The sequence below is a fragment of the Dromiciops gliroides genome, chromosome 2, assembly GCF_019393635.1.
Source record: "Dromiciops gliroides isolate mDroGli1 chromosome 2, mDroGli1.pri, whole genome shotgun sequence".
NCBI classification, from domain to species: Eukaryota; Metazoa; Chordata; class Mammalia; order Microbiotheria; family Microbiotheriidae; genus Dromiciops; species Dromiciops gliroides.
Genome location: NC_057862.1, coordinates 390093492 through 390112397, shown reverse-complemented (window position 1 = coordinate 390112397; position 18906 = coordinate 390093492). Strand labels below are relative to the sequence as shown.

The 18906-nt window shown below is 35.9% G+C and overlaps 1 protein-coding gene across 17 annotated transcripts in view; it reads right to left on the bottom strand.

Moving 5' to 3' along the window:
• FNBP1 (formin binding protein 1) overlaps window positions 1-18906 on the bottom strand; it is a 182910-nt gene that overhangs the window by 78315 nt on the left and 85689 nt on the right. For all 17 annotated transcript variants that reach the window (XM_043982570.1, XM_043982568.1, XM_043982572.1 and 14 more), the window contains exons 3-4: window positions 10923-10979; window positions 9970-10117 (exon numbers count right to left, since the gene is read on the bottom strand). In XM_043982570.1, coding sequence (XP_043838505.1) covers window positions 9970-10117; window positions 10923-10979 — 205 coding nt within the window. The remainder of the gene's footprint in view (window positions 1-9969; window positions 10118-10922; window positions 10980-18906) is intronic.

Sequence of the window (18906 nt, the reverse complement as noted above, 5' to 3'; positions counted from 1 at the left end):
TAGATTGTGAACTCCTTGAAGCAGGGATGATTTTTTTTTTTTTGGCTTTTCTTTGTATCCCTAGCACTTAGCACAATGCCTGGCATATAATAGAGTTAATAAACATTTATTGACTTACTATTCTTTGATCCAGAGATTCCATAGCTAGACATATTCCCCAAGGAAATCAATGATGACAAGAAAGGCCTTAAATAAACTAAAATATTTAGAGTAAAAAATTTTAGTAGTTGTCAAGAATTGAATGACCGTTCATTAGAGGATGACTAAGTAAGTTATGGCACATGAATATAATGGAATATTACTATGCTATAAGAAATGAATACACAGAAGCATGGATAGAAAACGAAGCAGAATAATGAAAACAATATACATACCATCAGCTACAATTAAACTATAAAGAACAACAACAGTAATACAACAATAGAAATGGAATGATAACAAAATTATAATGAAAAAGTCTGGCCCCAAAGAACAGAATACATTTACAATGTCAAACTTTGAATACGTTAACTAGTTTTATTGAACTTTTTTTTTTTCTTCCTTGTTTCTTTATAATAAGGGATGACCCTATCATGGTGGGAGAGAACAAATACAGTCAGAAATATAAGTGATGTAAAAACAAAAGAAATCAATTACTTTTAAAAAATTATCTTTAAAAAAGTGACAGAAGTCCTGATCCTTTAACACAAAAGTCACTCTACCAAGTATATATCCCAAGACGGTCTAAGACAGAAAATAAAATAAGGTCATATATAGTCCAAATTGTTCATAGCAGCACTTTTTGTGGTAGCAAAGAGCAGGAGACAAAGCAGATACCCATCAATATGAGGAACAGTTAAACAAACTGTGGTACATAAAATAACTGAAACAACAACAAAATCCAAAACGCAACACTGTATGATTAGAAAGACCAAACTTGTTCTTGAAAAAAAAGAAGAAAATTAAAGAAGAAATGGGAAGACGCAACTCCCTCTCTTCTTTGCAGAGGTGGTAGGTTTTATGGGTTTAGAACATTATATATATTATCATAACCAGCTAATATGTTGGTTAATTAGGCTACAATGCTCTTAATTCCCCTTTTTCTATTGTTGCTTTTGTTATTATATGTAATGGTTCTTCGAGTGACAGGGAGGGGGAGATATATATTTGGAAATGAAGGTGACATTTTAAAAAGAGATAAATAAAATTTTTTTAAAATAAAGTAGGCTATATAAATTGCATTATGTAGATATATGGGATGCTTTAACATGAGTATTTTCAAAAGAATTAATTTATTAGCCACCATTGTTGTGCTGAGCGATACAATATCGACTACTTTCAGGAAAGAGTTTTCTGAGGAACTCTGAAGTGACCAGCACCAAATTCTAGTTCTCCTTCTAGACCTTCAAGTCGCTGCATCTTGATTATCAAGTTATATACCAGTCACATTGGACTGTGCTGGTTAAAATCAGAGGTTAGGGTTTGATTACATGAATTTATAATAAACACTTTTGATCCTTGATTCCATGCATTTCTCTCAGTTATAAGAACATCTAATAAATCTCAAAAGAAACTTCATTTCTATCAAATAATGAATATAGAAGTAAAATTTATATGAAAGGTTATGAAACCATTTCTAGATTTTCTACATTACAATTTGTTCAGTCCACACAGAAAATACAAGTAGTGATCTGTCTGTTAAAGTTGTTTAATTAAATACTTCATATTAAAATACTTGTTATTTGTTCATATTCATTCTCTCTACGTTTATCCTGTATATATTTAAACATTTACTTGTCTTTCTTATTAGAAGAGTTTGGGGTCAGCTAGGTGGTGCAGTGGATAAAGCACCTGCCCTGGATTCAGGAAGGACTGAGTTCAAATCTGACCTCAGACACTTGACACTTACTAGCTGTGTGATCCTGGGCAAGTCACTTAACACCAATTGCCACCCCCCCCCCAAAAGGCACCAAATGCTTTAAGAAGTCATTATGTGGGGCAACTAGGTGGTGCAGTAGATAGAGCACCGGCCCTGGAGTCAGGAGGACCTGAGTTCAAATCTGGCCTCAGACATTTGACACATACTATCTGCGTGATCCTGGGCAAGTCACTTAATCCCAGTTGCCTCACAAAAAACAAAACAAACAAAAAAAAAAGAAGTCATTATGTGATAAAATTGAAAGCACCTATTACTGCTTCCAGCTCTATTAGTATTTCATAATGACTGATATTTGAAATGCAAGAAAGCATCCAAGTTCTTTTTTTTTTGATAACATGACTAATGAAGATTCTCTTAAGAACCTGCTTTTAAAATTTATCTGTTTTAACACTAATCACTGCTTTTGGACTTATTTGTCAAGCAATCCTCTCACCTCTACACTTGTCATAAGAGAATTTATGAGTTAAATGACTTAGGTTCAAATTATGGCTCTCCTACTTACTACCTGCATGATATTGTTTCTGTAAGTCAATTATTAACTTCTATGGGCCTCTATTTCCTCATCTGTAAAATTAGGTCATATATCTCTCAAGTTCTTTCTAGGCCTATAGTAAATATTATATAGTAAAAATTATACATCAGCATTAATCATATCTTTCAAAATAGTGCACTTAGTCTAGTTATTTTTTATTACAAAAAGAACAATGAATCTGTCAATGTAATAATGTTTGATTATTAATTATTCCATAAAATTCAACCATTTGGGTTACTACACATGGAAAGAATATCTTTATAGTTGGAGAAACAGAAGCAGAAATAATATTAAATTACCTGTTCATTGATATACAATAATGATGTTCTGAAGTCAAATGGAATCTCATTCTTCTAATTCTCATTTTCCGTTCCCTTCTTTTCCCCTGAACATATAAAAAGGAGGAGTAGGGGACACCTCCAGTTGTCCTGATAATATATCTTGCCATTGGACCCAGGTGTCCAGAGGAGAGAATGAGGCTGATGACTTTGCACAGCCCCTCCTCTCTTAAATCCAATTCATTGCAAGTCATGACATCTGTCATGGTCCTTCTTCGAGAACAAAGGACAAACCACATAAAAAGGAGTGAACCAAATAAAGTCCATGGCATACTACTTTCTACTTTGCCAATAACTTTCTCAGTGAATCAACTATTTAGGCAGCTTTGAAAATTTCCAGATGAAATGCAATTGTTCTTACTTTATTCTACTGTATTTGGAAAAATTTCATGTAAAAATGTTAGCCAGTAATTCTGTAAATTTCAATCTGTCCTTTTTGACATAAAATCTTCAGTGGCTTTCTATTTTGTGGTTACAGAGTACAATTAAAATGTTAAAGCAAAGGCTACGCAGTCAAGGCTTTCCAAAATCCAGTGCCACATACATTAGTTGCCTTTCTAGCTTTCTACTGAGATATGATCTAACTTATAAACATCCCCTGCACTTTTCTTACTCTGTACCTTTGTTCATGTTATTGCTTCTTCCTAAATTCTTTTCTATTTCTTTCCAGAAGTCCTGGGCTTCTTCTTAACGCTTGACTTAAATTCTATTGCTTACATGAAGCTGTCTCTAAATTTCACTGTATTAACAATTTTCCCCCTCAGATTTTATATGCATACTGTTTTATACTTACTGCCTTTATGTCTTCTACATTATAATTGTGTGAATGACTCCCTCTACTAATTCCTGTTATAATTGGAGTTCCATGAGGAGAAGAACTATCTTATCTAAACTTTTATCTCACATCAGCACCTAGCACAGATCTTTAGATAAAATAAATGTATTTTTTCAATGTCTGTTTAACTGAGTTGATATTTAACTAAAAAATTGTGTGTGAAGATATGGAGTGGGGAAAGCAGTTTGCATTGGTTAACACTAAAACTACAAAAATATTGGGACAATTCAAGACTTTCTAAAATTTAACATTCATTGGGCAACTATCTATAAAGATAATGTATATCACAGTTACATTTTTCTTTTTCTTTGTTTACAATGCTATGTACTTTAATTAGGTATCCACAATTCAGATGACAATTTAGCCCAATGTATTTGCAAATACAGACAGAACAGTCAATGGACCTTCAAAACCCCATCTTTTAATAGTTTTCCCTATATACAAGATCAAAGGCATTGAATACAACCAAAGAAATTTTTTTTTGGGGGGGGGGGCAAATTGCATCTCTTTATACATCCTCACAGGCTCTATTTGCAAGGAAAAAGTCCCTAGTTTTTAAAAAAGCTATCAACAGTAAATTGAGAAAATACATCAACTGAGACCAAGACTCTCACTGTAGCCCCAGTTAAATTTTTCTTACCTATACCTATGTTTACCTATGTTTAATTTCTCCCACATTTTAAATGTCCACTGTTACTAGTGATCAAGATGCTTATGTTTGGAAATGAGATTCTATTATAAGACTAAATGATTGGGGGAGCTAGGTGGTGCAGTAGATAGAGCACCAGCCCTGGAGTCAGGAGTACCTGAGTTCAAATCTTGCCTCAGACACTTAACACTTACTAGCTGTGTGATCCTGGGCAAGTCACTTAACCCCAACTGCCTCACTAAAAACAAACAAACAAACAAAAAGACTAAATGATTACAAGAAAGTAACAATTCTCTGAAAATAACACTACTTTTGGCCCTTTGTGTTCTTTTCAAAGGGATATAAAACAATCAATCATTAGTCCATTAGTCCACATTAGCAAGTTCAAGACATTAGCATGGGAAAAAAATAGCTATATAAAGTAGTATAGCTATCCCAAGCAGATTTAAACTTTTAAGCAATTGACTCTCAACATGAAAAGGTAATTTCATAGATATATTACCAGTATGTCATGGCTACATAGTTATTTTTTTAAATGAACAAAAATCTATTTTCTCTCTCACCTCCCTCCCTTCAAAACAAATCCTCTTAAAAGAAATGTGGATAAAAAAAAAATGTGAATGATGAAGCAAAAAAACCCTCTCCTACTGACCATCTAGCACCATGAGTTCATCATTTCTTTATATAGTTCTGACAATACTTATTCCCCTGAGAACATTCAAAAGGGACACTGAGAAATCATACTGGGTTCAAAACCAAATTTTCTACTTATAGCCTCAAAAACAGACTACTCCTAATAATAATAGCTAACATATTGCTTACTGTGTGCCTTGCACTGTGTTAAGCCCTTTACAATTATTATCTCACTTGTTCCTCACAACAACCCTGGGAGGTAGGTGCTAATATTATCCTCATTTTACAGATAAGGAAACTGAGATAAAAAGAGGTTAAGTGACTTGTCCAGAGTCACACAGCTAATAAGTATTTGAAGCTGAATTTGAACTCTAGCCTTCCTGATTCCAGGCCTGGTGCTCTATCCACTGTGCCACCTAACTGTCCCTTAAGAGATTTGCCCTCAATACTTCTCTGATAATATATATTTCCCTGATTATACCTACTATGTGTCCTTCCATTACCCTTTGGTTAATTTGAAATTTTGAGTCTTTTGAGGTTATAGTATTTCATAACTCAAAGTCACATAGCATCACTAGAGCAATTCTGGTGTTTAAAAGATGGGTTTTAATGGCAGGAAATATTTTAATCAATGAAAGTACTATGTAATTTCTCAAATGTCATCTAATGTTCTTTCCTTACTGCTATTCAATGGGGCAGCTAGGTGGTGCAGTAGATAGAGTGCTGACCCTGGAATCAAGAGGACCTGAATTCAAATCTCCCTTCAGACATTTGACACTTACTAGCTGTGTGAACCTGCACAAGTCACTTAACCCCAATTGCTGTAAACATCCAGGGCCATCTCCAGTTGTAAAGAGATATATCTTGCCACTGGATCCAGATGGCTCTGGGGAAGAGAATTAGGTTGGTGACCTTGCACAGCCCTTCCTCACTTAAATCCAATTCACTGCAAGTCATGACATTACCCTGATGTCATGTTCCTCTTCAAGTATGAAAGGCAAACAACAAGAACTGCTATTCAATGTTGGGGGAAGTCCACTGTCCATTTGTTGTACATGTTCAAGATACAGATACTGGTGAACTAATATAATGGGGCATCCATTCATTTGAATGTCATAATCTGGAAAATATACCTTCTTTATCTACCTGGCATTGCCCATATGGATTTCTAAGCTAATTTCTTGATTGGCCATGGATAGCAATGAGAAAAGACAAGAAGATGTAAATAGCCTACATTACCAAAGATTGCCTATATACTGCAAGTGGTATAAAAAGCATCATGAAGATACCTGGAAAGGGAGGCAGGACAATCATGTAGAAAAAATGAGAAGTAATAGATGGAAAGTCTTACTGCTACACTGGTACCCATAAGGAAAGCCTTACTAGTTTTGGGTAGACAGATTCTCTCTGAAGGATCTTTACTTTAGCTGCCTTAGGCAATGACAGATTAAGGTGTCCAGAGTCACACAGCTAATAAATATTTGAAGCTGAATTTGAACTCTAGTCTTCCTGACTCCAGGCCTGGTGCTCTATCCACTGTGCCACCTAACTGTCACTTAAGAGATTTGTCCTCAATACCTCTCTGATAATATACATTTCCCTGATTATATCTACTATGTGTCTTTCCATTGCCCTTTGGGTAATTTGAAATTTTGAGTCTTTTGTAAGTACCTGTGGTCACAAACCTAGTTTGTGTCAGAAGCAACATCAAACCCAAGTTTTCCTTACTCTAAAGTTGACTATCCACTATAACACATGGCCTCTTGATTACACTGTATCATTCATTCATTTACACAAGTTAAATAAACATATCAGAGATGAAGGATCACTTCCGGCTGGAAACTTAGGCAAAAATGGTTCTGATAGGGCCTCACTGTAGCTAGTCAAAATTTTATGGGATTCTAGAAGACTAAATGAATTAGTTTTAACTAACCACAAAAGGGGAAAAACTTCCTCAAGGTGATAAAGTACCTGAAATTGATTGTTTAAAAATAATTTCAAACTAAGACATGACCAAGAAAGTGATAATTAACCTGGTTTTGGTTTTCAGACTAAATTTTTGAGCAAACCAGAGTTGTTAGTTGTTTTTTTTTCATGGAATGAGCTATGTTCTACAATTATTTAATATTCCTATCAAGGACCAGTAATGTCTCAGAGTTGTTTACTTGTAATTCTCACAAAAATAAAAGGAATATTATGGAATGCAATATATAACTTATTACATGTTTCATGGGTAGTTCCTCTATGAAGGACATATGAGAGGTCATTCACAAGATAAAAAGATGTGGAGAGTTACAACCTGCATGGGTAAAAGAAGTACCAACAATGATAAAATCATGGACCCAAAGATTGAAGTAAATTACATTATATGAAATTTTTAATCATTTAAATTAATCATATTTGAAAAATAAAAATGAATGACTATGTGAATGACTGAACAGCTGGGAAAACATTAGAGAGTAGTAAAACAGTACTTCATTTAGAGAATTCAATGTAAAAAAAGTCCTGGTTTAAATCCCAGCTCTGCCTCTCACTACTTGTTTAACACTGGGCAAATCACTTTATTTTTCTGGGTGGGTCTTGATTTTCTCATCTGTAAAATGAGAAGACTGGAATAGATGATTACTAAGTTCCCTTCCACCTACGTGGTGCTAAGTAAATAATTAATAATGAATAAGATTAAAGATAAAACATAATCCCAGCTACCAGAGACCAAGAAGGGAAAAAAATTAAATAAAAGGTTTTAATTAGAATATGCAAAACTTACAATAATAGCATATATCAGCATAGTACTTCAAGGTTCCAAAATACTTTATATACAATACCCTTCAAGAACCTCATAATTCTATAAGATAGGTAAATAAAATTATCATGACAGCCATTTTAAAGAATTAGAAAATCCAGAAAATTAGGTGAAATGATCAAACTAACGAGGCTAATAAAAAAGCAGAGCCTCACATGAGACCCCAGGTCTTGTGACTCAAAGTCTGGGTTTTTTTCATACCATCTTTGCATTTGAGTTTAAGATTTCTGTTGTTATTTATCTATCTTGTTACTGTAGCCAGAAATAAACTTAACTACTGACCGAAATTCTAACTAACTATATATATATATATATATATATATATATATATATATATATATATATATATACACACACACACACACACACACAGAGAAAGGCAGGTCAATAGGATAGATAACTGTATTTACACCAAGCTTAATCTACTGTACAAACAGGATGAAGGTATAATACTTTGCAAGGCCAAGAAAAGAACAGGAAGCAGAGAATTGTTGCAACTCAATTGTTTGGATTTTTTAATCTGCTCTTATCATAGATATTAAGTATCTGTGCATTATTTTGAACCTCATCTTGCTGTTATACAGTTAGTTTGACACACAAAGGTAACTTAGACTGAGACTGTAACTCAGCAGTTACTATTGTTTGCTTTGGTGCTTTGACAAACACAAAATTCCTATTTTAAATTCATTAACAGGGCAGCTAGATGGTGCAGTGGATAGAGCACTGGCCCTGGAGTCAGGAGTACCTCAGTTCATATCTGGCCTCAGACATTTGACACTTACTAGCTGTGTGACCCTGGGCAAGTCACTTAACCCCAATTGCCTCACCAAAAAAAAAAACAAAATTCTTAAATTCATTAACAAAAAATTGACTGTAACTATTTGCTAACCTCAAGTCAGTCTTGCCAGCACCCTTTACTAAATATACCCTAAATCATGCACCTAATCAAGGTTTCTTAAAGTTTTTCAACTTATGACCCAAGATAATTTTACATGACCCTCGGTATACAGGTATATAAAATAGATATACATAACCTTTTACTGTTGCCAAATTTTTCACGATCCCCACATTCAGTTATGCAACACCATATGGGGTTGCAACCCCTAAAGCTAGGCACTAAATAGAGTTCAGCTTCTATAGTAAGATTACAAAAGAGGAAAATTGGATAAGCCAACAATATTATCTTTAATTAATTAAAAACACTAACATTTACACAAATTGTGGTTTCTTCTTTTAAACATGACTTTTTCTATTGATTGTGCCTCAAAGCAGATTCACTAAAAGGAGAAATCCTGTTTTCATACGTTCCAGAATCAGTGAAAGCCTTCAAAAAGGATAGGTAATGGTTGTGAGAAGTGAAGTCTAAGACTTTATTGGCTAGCATGAAATTGGAAGGGGATAAAATGTAAAATATCAACAAGTGAAGGAGATAGTTTAAAATTTCTCTTCAATCACCTTTACTTCACTTTAACTTCTATAGAAAATTTAGCCCATTTAACACTTAATCACACACATTGTTTATTTATTTTTTCCTAGATCTGTCATAAACATAAAGCTGAATTATGAAAACTCATTCCACCAATGCAGATCAGCAACTCAACCGCAATTTATATAAAGTCTCCTGTATTACAATGAAGAATAAGTAACTTGGTCAGAATCACAGATCTAACTAGTTCCAAGGGCAGCAACATCCACATGTCATGATGCCCTTACTATTACCATCTTTTTACACACATTTCTTAACTTCTCAAATACTTGAAGGCAAAAACTAGCTTTTATGTTGTCCCCTATAATTTGGACCTATTTTGTTATATTCCTTACCCACTATTTTTACATTGGCAAATACCTCTAGTTTAGGTGTTACCCAGTTCTGCAATCCCATTAATTCATTATATAATCACTTAAAAAGAAATGGTTCAGGGCGGCTAGGTGGCGCAGTGGATAAAGCACCGGCCCTGGATTCAGGAGTACCTGAGTTCAAATCCGGCCTCAGACACTTGACACTTACTAGCTGTGTGACCCTGGGCAAGTCACTTAACCCCCATTGCCCCGCAAAAAAAAAAAAAAAAAAAAGGTTCAGGGACAGCTAGGTGACACAGTGGATAGAGCACCAGCCCTGAATTCAGGAGGACCCAAGTTCAAATCTGACCTCAGACACTTAACACTTACTAGCTGTGTGACCCTGGGCAAGTCATTTAACCCCAATTGCCTCACCAAAAAAAAAAAAAAGAAAGAAAGAAAAAAAAGAAATGGTTCATTACCGATTTCCTTTCCTGCTTTAGTTCCTGTACATATCGAGTTAACTCCACAGTAATCTGTGAGGTCATGTTCTCTGAAATAACTTCATGTTGCCCTGCATAATCATTCATTTCATTCAAAGTGGAAATGAAAGCTTTACATGATGTATACCTGTGAAGTACAACAGAAACAGAAATGTGTATTAATGCATTTACTTATACAAAGCCACAGTTCTCTCCCATCATTCAATGTCACTTGCCACAGGGAATATTAATTAAAACAAGTTAATTTGTAAGAATTTCCCAAAAGGGATCCAGATAAATCATTTAACATTTTCACCAAAATGACTCATAATTTAATTACAGATTTAAAAAAAACCACCTGCCTTATAAGTTATACTGCCTTAAGTAGAAATGAAGTATTCTATCTAATTGATGATTTTGTCATTGTTAAGATAATTTTGTCACTTCTTATCCAACTCAAGTATAGTAACTTCTGGGGTAGGAATTGGTGACATTTTATAAAAGTCTCCATTAAAAATGTTTCTATCAAATACCACATGCCTGATATGTACATCTTTGAGTTGATGAGCACAAGTGTTATATTAAGCACACCGTGAATATAAATGTGAATAATCTCCATTTCCTAGAAAATGCTAAATTATGTATTAAACTTATTCCTAATTATATTAATATATACAACCTGGAAAATGTGGATAGAATGAATGTCATTTAACCTGTTTGGGGGCTTTAATAGTACCCAAAACAACTTGTTACATGACCAATTAGAAAAAAATTATTTTGTTTTGCTGTTTTTTCTTTTTTGGTGGTAGGTTTACAATGTAAACAGTTATATTTTCTCTTTCAAGCCTTTAAACTAAGGTAAAATTAAACCTAACTTGCAGGTGCCTGTTTCTTCTCCTTCCCAAAGAACAATCATCATCAATGTTATAAAAACAAATTGATAATGAACATACTTGTATTCTTCCTCTTCCTTTGAATTCTTTTTGGGTTGATATTTCTTTGACAGATTCCTGAAATAAAAGGGTACAAATCTATTTAGGCTAGAAGACAAAATTTTTGTTATAACATTAACAATTCTGAGAATGCAACAGATTTTGGTTTCTCCTATTTGAAGGTGAATGGAGCAATTGAATCGGCATTATTTATTACACACAATGTCTGTGCATGCATACAAAAAAAAAAAAAAAAGATATGGTCCAGGCCCTAAAGAACTAAGAAGGTGGGAAAACATTCACAGAAATTAAGCAAAGAAAAGCAAAACCATCTAGCTATGGGTTTAATTCACATTTATTATTAAAAGATGTAAATAGTTAAGATTCTCACTTGTGTAGTAAAAGAAAAAAAAAATCAAGGCATTACTCAGCATTTTCTAAATCTAAGAAAATCAGTACTCTATTTCCAAAATAAGAAAAATGAATGGTTACATAGCACAGGGGTACATTTTCAAGAATGTTATTATATATTAATGACCTAATAAAATAAGTTAACCTTATAAGTGAACTGAAATATCAATGAGCACAGATGAAGAAAAATATTGGTGAGGTAAAAACAACAATATCTATTTCCAAGCAGTTAACATTCTAGTGAGGTAAGACAAAACATTAAAGACAGGTCAGCTACATAGTAGATGGGCAGGCCTAGTGATCCTTAGGGTACAGTGTCAGGATGAACAAGGTCCAAGGTTCAACAAGACACCATAAGGTGCACTAGCAGGCCATAAGGCAATGAATAGGAGTCTAGAGCAAAGGGGAAAATGGTTAAGACCCAGTGGGGCTGGAGATAAACTACAAAGAGAGATGGTAGAGTATGATTATCCTTTATCTAACATAAGTTTTGGAGTGAATTCCTGCTCAACAAAGAAACGTGAGTAGATATGCCTCATACCCCTGTGGGTATTGGTGTTACTGGCACTGGTCCATGGCCACTGAGAAAGGAAGACTGTGCCTGAGGGTAGGGATGGAACAGCAAATCTGTTCTACCTCCCAAGGGGTGGGGATGAAGGGTCATCATGCAGCTGGAAGAGGTTAAGGACTCCATGAGAAAGGTCCACTGCACCCTATGGTTACTAAGCAGACATACCCTTCTACCCCCAGGTAGGCTGGGGGGGAATAGGAGTGATAGGGAAAATGGAAGAGCTCACCTGATGTCAGCTCACGGAAGGCCTTATGGTACCACATGGGATCATAGTTTTTATTAAGTAATGATTATGCAAGACTAACTTTATTATCTTTTATGACATGGATAGAAATGCAATAGAAAAAATACAATAGACATAGGATGCCTGCATTTTAGGAAAGTATTTGATAAAATCCCTCATGCTAACCCAGTGGATTTCATATGTGTGAATATATATGTATGTATACATAACATATATACAATATATTTTTCATATATAATACATCTAAATTGAATAAGAACCATTTAAGTTCACAAGTACAAGACAAGGATATGCATTTAGACAACAATTCAATGCAGGGAAGTGTTTGTAGATTTTACAAGACTTAAGAGTCAAGCAGCGTAACATAGCACTGAAAAACACTATGTCTAGAAAAAAGAAAGCAATAGTTACACTTCGCCCTCCTCTGATCAGCCTACATCCAGAGCACCATGTTCAATTCTAGATACTTCATTTTAGGAAGAACAATGATAAACCAACATCTAGACTGGTCCCTTATATCCTTACTGTATCACTAATCTGGCCCTACCAAGTCTCAGCCTTGGATCATTCCCATCATCCACTGTGGACTTTGTTCCTACACACACAGGAACTGAAGGAAGCTGGGGGAAATCCCAAAACTGTGCTGACTGGGTCCACTACACATTTATGTCACATCACCACAAATAACCTCAATATGGCTAGGCAATCCTTTTACAACTCCCTATGCAATTCACTATCTCACTCACCTGAGCAACTCTTCCAATCTTTTCACCCCTCCTCAAACCTTTCATAGCTCTCAAATGCCCCATCCTCTCAGCTGGGAGGCTTAGCTATTTTACAGAAAAAACAGGTCATTTGTCAAGAGCTTCCTCTTCTCCTTTCTTCATCTCAAATCACCCAGGTGCCTTCTGTCATTATCTCCTCCTTCATCCCTGTTCTCATATATTTGCCAAGGCAAATGCCAACACATGCACAAGTAATCCTATTCCATTTCATATTCTCCAGAAGATCACCACCTCCATCATCCCTGCTCTCTCATTAACTTTCAGTCTCCCACTGTCTACTGGCTGGTTCTCTATTGCCTACAAATATGTCCATGACTACAGCATTCACAAAAAGATGTGTCATAAACTCTCCATCTTTGCTAACTTTCATTCTATCTCTCCTCCCTTTTGTGGCTAATCTTGAGAAGTCTATCTACAACTGGTGTTTCCATTTCATTTCCTTTCCCTGTTTTCTTCACTCTCTGTTCTTTGGCTTCTGATCTCTGTTCAACTGAAACTTCTCTCCAAAATTACCAATGGAGGGGCAGCTAGGTGGCGCAGTGCCCTGGAGTCAGGAGGACCTGAGTTTAAATCCAGACTCAGATAGTTAAGACTAGCTGTGTGACCCTGGGCAAGTCACTTAAGCCTTTAAGCTTTATGATTTTTTAATTACCAATGATATCTTAGTTTCTAAAATTAAGCCTTTTCTCAATTTTCTGCCTACTTTAACAATGTTAACAGTCCCTTTTTTACTTAATAATCTCTTGTCTCTGAGTTTTTGCGACACTATACCCTCCTGGTTTTCCTCCTATGTGTTTGACTGCTCTTTCTCAGTCTGAAAGGCAGAGAAGTGAAAGTAGATAAAATACTGGGCCTTGAGTTGGAAAGATCTGAATTTAAATCTGGCCTCAGATACTTATTATGTGACTGAGCAAATCACAAAACCTCAGTCTGCCTCAGTTTCCTCAACTGTAAATTAAGGATAATAACAGCATATGCCTCCTAGGATTGTTATGAAAATAAAATGAGATGATATTTGGAGGTGCTTAGCACAAAAGTAGTAGGTAACTTCCTTCCTTTCATCTACTCTTTTTTTCTTCCTTTCTTTGCTAGATCTTCATCCAGGACATATCATAGGTCTTCTCCAAGTTTCAGACCTGGGTCCTCTTCTCTTCTCCCTTTATACTATTAAATGTGATCTCGTTAGTTCCCATGGATGCAATAAGCATCTCTTTGCAAATAATTTTCAGGTCTATTTGTTTAGGCCTAATCCCTCTCCAATCTCAAATCTCCAACTGCCTATTAGACATCTCAAACTGTTATGTCTCATTGGCATTTCAAATTCAACATGTCCTGCTTCCCAACTTCTCTATTACCATTGAAGGTACCACCATCTTTCCAGACACCCTAGCTTACAATCTAGATGACGCTTTCAATTCCTTACTCTCTGATTTGCCATAGCTAATCAGTCACCAAATCTAGACATTTCTACGTACCTAACATCTCTAGTATAAGATTCTTCTCTCCCCTGATATTGTCACTGCCACTGTCCTCAACACCTATTGCAAAAGCTTACTAGTTTATGTCTGTTTCAAATCTATCTTCATTCTAGTCCATCCTCCATTTAGCTATCAAAGTGATTTTCCTAAAAGCACAGGTCTGATCATGTCTTCATTGTCCTCAGTCAATAAACTCTAGTGGCTCTCAATTACCAACAAGCTCAAATATAAATTCTATGTTTGTCTTTTAAAGGTTTTCATAATCCCACCTCTTTCTACATTTTCTTTTTCTTTCTTTCTTTTTTTTTTTTTGCAGGGCAATGGGGGTTAAGTGACTTGCCCAGGGTCACACAGCTAGTAAGTGCCAAGTGTCTGAGGCCAGATTTGAACTCAGGTCCTCCTGAATCCAGGGCTGGTGCGTTATCCACTGAGTGTTTCTACATTTTCAAAAGTCTTCTTACATCTTTTTCATTCTATATACTTTATGATCCAGTGACATTGGCCTCTTTGCTATTCCTCACATACTGACACTCACTCTAAAGACTCTGGACATTTTTAGTGGTTGTTTCCCCTTTCCTGCAACTCTCTCTTCTCACCTTTGCCTCCTGAATTCCCTGGCTTTCAAGTCACAACTAAAATTCTGACTTCTGTAAATAGCCTTTCCAGTACTCCTTAATCTTAGTGTCTTCCAACCAAGATCATCTTCATTTTATCATGTCTACATCTTGTCTATATAGTTGTTTGCTGTTATCTTGTACATTAGTTTATAAGCTCCTTAAGAGCAGGATGGTTTTTGCGTTGTTTTTTGTATGTCCAGTGTTTATTGTAGTGCCTAATAGTAGAGGCTAATAGATTTTGTTGACTTGTTCACTTAACTTAAATATGTTAATTATGGCTTCAAGTAGCTGAAAGATTATGGTGTAGAAGAATGTCTAAGTTTTTTCTGTTTGGTTCCAAAGGGAAAACCTAGGAACAATGAGTGGAAGGTGAAGAAAAACAAATCTGGTTGGATGTGATGATAACTTCCTAACAGAGAAGTTCAAAAATGGAAAGGGCTGCCTCAGCAAGGTTATCTTTCATTGGAAATCTTAAAGCACAGGCCTGATGACTACTTGTTGTAGGTAATATAGAGGTGATTCCACATATGTAGGATTAGATGACTTTTGAGGCCTGTGATGAAATAATGGGATTTAGCAGATACTCAAAGACCCACCTGGAGATTAATGTAGACTGATTGAATCAAGTGAGAGTGATTGACTGCTGATTTGCCTACTTCAAGTTAACTGGATTGTAATCACACCTGGCTATCCCTTAAGAAGGTATTGTTTGGGGCAGCTAGGTGGTGCAGTGGATAGAGCACCAGCTCTGGAATCAGGACTACCTGAGTTCAAATCCGACCTCAAACACTTAACACTCACTAGCTGTGTGACCCTGGGCAAGTCACTTAACCCCAATTGCCTACCTAAAAAAAAAAAAAAAAAGAAGGTATTGTTTTCAGAAGCTAGACTGTGAACTCAACTTAAGAACACCTTCAAAACCAATGGATTTGGATGATGCCAACCAATCAGCTTGAAGCAGTGTATAAGGACCACCTCTGTTCCAGACCTATAAAAAGCTTCCACAATCAGCTTGCTAGGGAGTTCCTGATTAAAGCAGGCTCATGGAGGAGGACTTGAGGAAGAACCCAACCAGGCTGGAACTCTAGGCTAGGTAGGACTTCTTTTTCTTAACTTTCTGAACTCCATGTGAATACTTGTATGCTTTTAATAAGTGTTTAATGCCCAAAGACTGGTACTGAAGCTTTTAAATTTAAGGCGATCACACAATCTAGATTTTAAACATCACAGGCCCCATTCAACTCAAAGATTCTTTGATATTTTATTACAAAAGGGAATGACAATTTTATAACTAAACAAGCATTATTAAATAATATTGGAAATAATGTCATATAATAGTACAATCAGAGTTTATCTGAGAGATCCCAATCAATTTGATGAATTCCTTCAATAAGGCATGAGTCTTTTTCTGAAAAGTGATACCCATGGGGCAGCTAGGTGGCACAGTGGATAGAGCACCAGCCCTGAATTCAGGAAGACCTGAGTTCAAATCAGGCCTCAGACCCTTGACACTTACTAGCTGTGTGACCCTGGGCAAGTCACTTAACCCCAATTGCCTCACCAAAAAAAAAAAGTGATACCCATCACAGTAGGAAGATGGATTGTAGATCAGAAGATATGGGTTCTAAGCCTGGTTCTACTACTAATCTTAGGCAAGTGATATAATCAATACAATCTTTTTCTTATTTTTTAAAGAAAATTTTTGAACAAATGATCTCTAAAATTCTTTTTCTAATGTTACATAAATTTGGATATAACACTCAACTAACTTATTGCTAAGCAGTTCCAAAGGTTTGTCATGCTGGGGTGGGAGTAGGGATGAGCTCCCACTCTCTATAAAATGCTCCAATAGCGTGCATCTCAAATAACCTCTGACAACCGAAGCCCAACTCCTGGCCTTCTTGTGGTGGAACTGTTTCCACTAACAGAAGAAGGGGCGAAGGCGAGTCACTGGCGCCTTAAAACCAGTCCCTTCAGGGAGGTGGGGCTCATTAGCCTTGGCACCCAACCTGCCTAGGGGAAGGAAACCCTGATTTTAAACCTCTGCTGCCTTGTGGCTATACCCATATATGGGAAAGGCTTCAGGAGTTAACCCCAAGGAAAAATCAGGAGTCAGAGTCCCTTAGGCAGTTGGATGTTGGACATCACATCCCTCTGGCAACTCCTGTGGTGGCACTGGTGCCAAACTGTATTGGCTCCGCCTCTCCTTTGGATCCACTAATGTCGCGGAGAGGGAAAACTTGCTGCATGGGCAACAGCTTGTTTTCCAATTGATCCTCCCAGGCCAGCGCCCTGGAGAGGACCCTTCAGCTACTCCTCATGGGGTAGATACAACAGGGGATGTGGCAGTTACCAGTTATAAGTCACTCAGGACCTGCGGCTCCCATATCGTACTGCACAGCCACACTGTGGCTTGTGGCTCTTCAAGGCGCTGATCCATGGCCGTCCTCGACTGATGGAGGCCTACTACTACTACTAGTATTACTAAGCGCACACAGAGCAAGCTCACCCCCATTTACTGGGAGAGGATATTAAAAATGTGTAAATAACAGTTTTACTTACAGTTGGATCAACTGATCAAGAAAACCATTAACTTGATACCATCATGTTAACACTAGTTTGATCAAAAATACTGGGTCATATTTTCCTTCTTTCTTTGTTAAAGGATTTATTTTTAAATTCATAACAATCAATTATTCTAAGTAAAGTGCTAAAGGGAAAAAAGGCATGGAAAAAAGTTACCTTATAGTCTCGAAAGTCTAGATGATATGAAAAGATAGGTATAGGAGATATGCTAACTAAATATTTCAAAGTTCACATGCGCTACTAATAGGTACAGTATTTGTGTGTTTGAAAAGTAAGATTCAGTGAAGAGTATTTTAAGATGTATCCTCAAAAATATCTATAGTACTACTTGGGGTTTAAAAAAAAATACTTAATGGGGGGCAGCTAGGTGGCACAGTGGATAGAGCACCAGCCCTGGAGTCAGGAGGACCTGATTTCAAATCTGGCCTCAGACACTTAACACTTACTAGTTGTGTGACCCTGGGCAAGTCACTTAACCCCAATTGCTTCACCAAAAAAACCAAACAACTTAATACTGTACTCTTAACTACTAAGAATATATTAAATTAAGGAAACAATTTTTGAAGTTGAACAAATATAGCAGTAGGTTTCTGCAATAACAACACTTCACAATTGCCTATGAAAAAGTTCATTTGAAATCTACCTCCTTTTTTTAAACCACTCTCTTGTTTCTCAATATCAAATAGAACATTGTGTTCTTCCTGGTGTTAATCTCAGCAGAATCAGTGATCTTCGCTAACTATACCTTCTATTCACCCTTCTCCAGTTCCCAAACAAAACCAAATACCTTAGGGTATTAATAAGCAATATTCTGAAATTGCGCCTCTTCTCCAATTCTAACAAATAACTTAAATTGACAACATGAACAACTGTTCTCAGGACATTTCTTATAAATACCAATGAATAATTTATACCCTAAAAAGAAATGGCTAAAAATAAAAACTATTCCTAAAGATTTCTCCAAAAAAAATAATTAGTATTCCTATTCCCTTTATGCTAGATATACTTTGTAAATACTGAGTAGGAAACGGTTAGAAAAAGAATGTACTAATACTTATATTTTAATAAATATTATTAAATGAAAGACATGGTTGTGAAAGGCAGACCTATGGCAAATTATAGGCAGGGTAAAGAACACAGATCTAGACCTTCCCAAATACCCCATTACAAAAAAAAAATGTAATTCTCTAAACATTTTACTCAAATGAAAAACAAAACCCTATAAACATTCATTTTTAAATGATGCCAAATAATTTTCTATATTATTCTTTTTAATTAATTCTAATATATTCGGGCTTCATCAGTTTTACCCT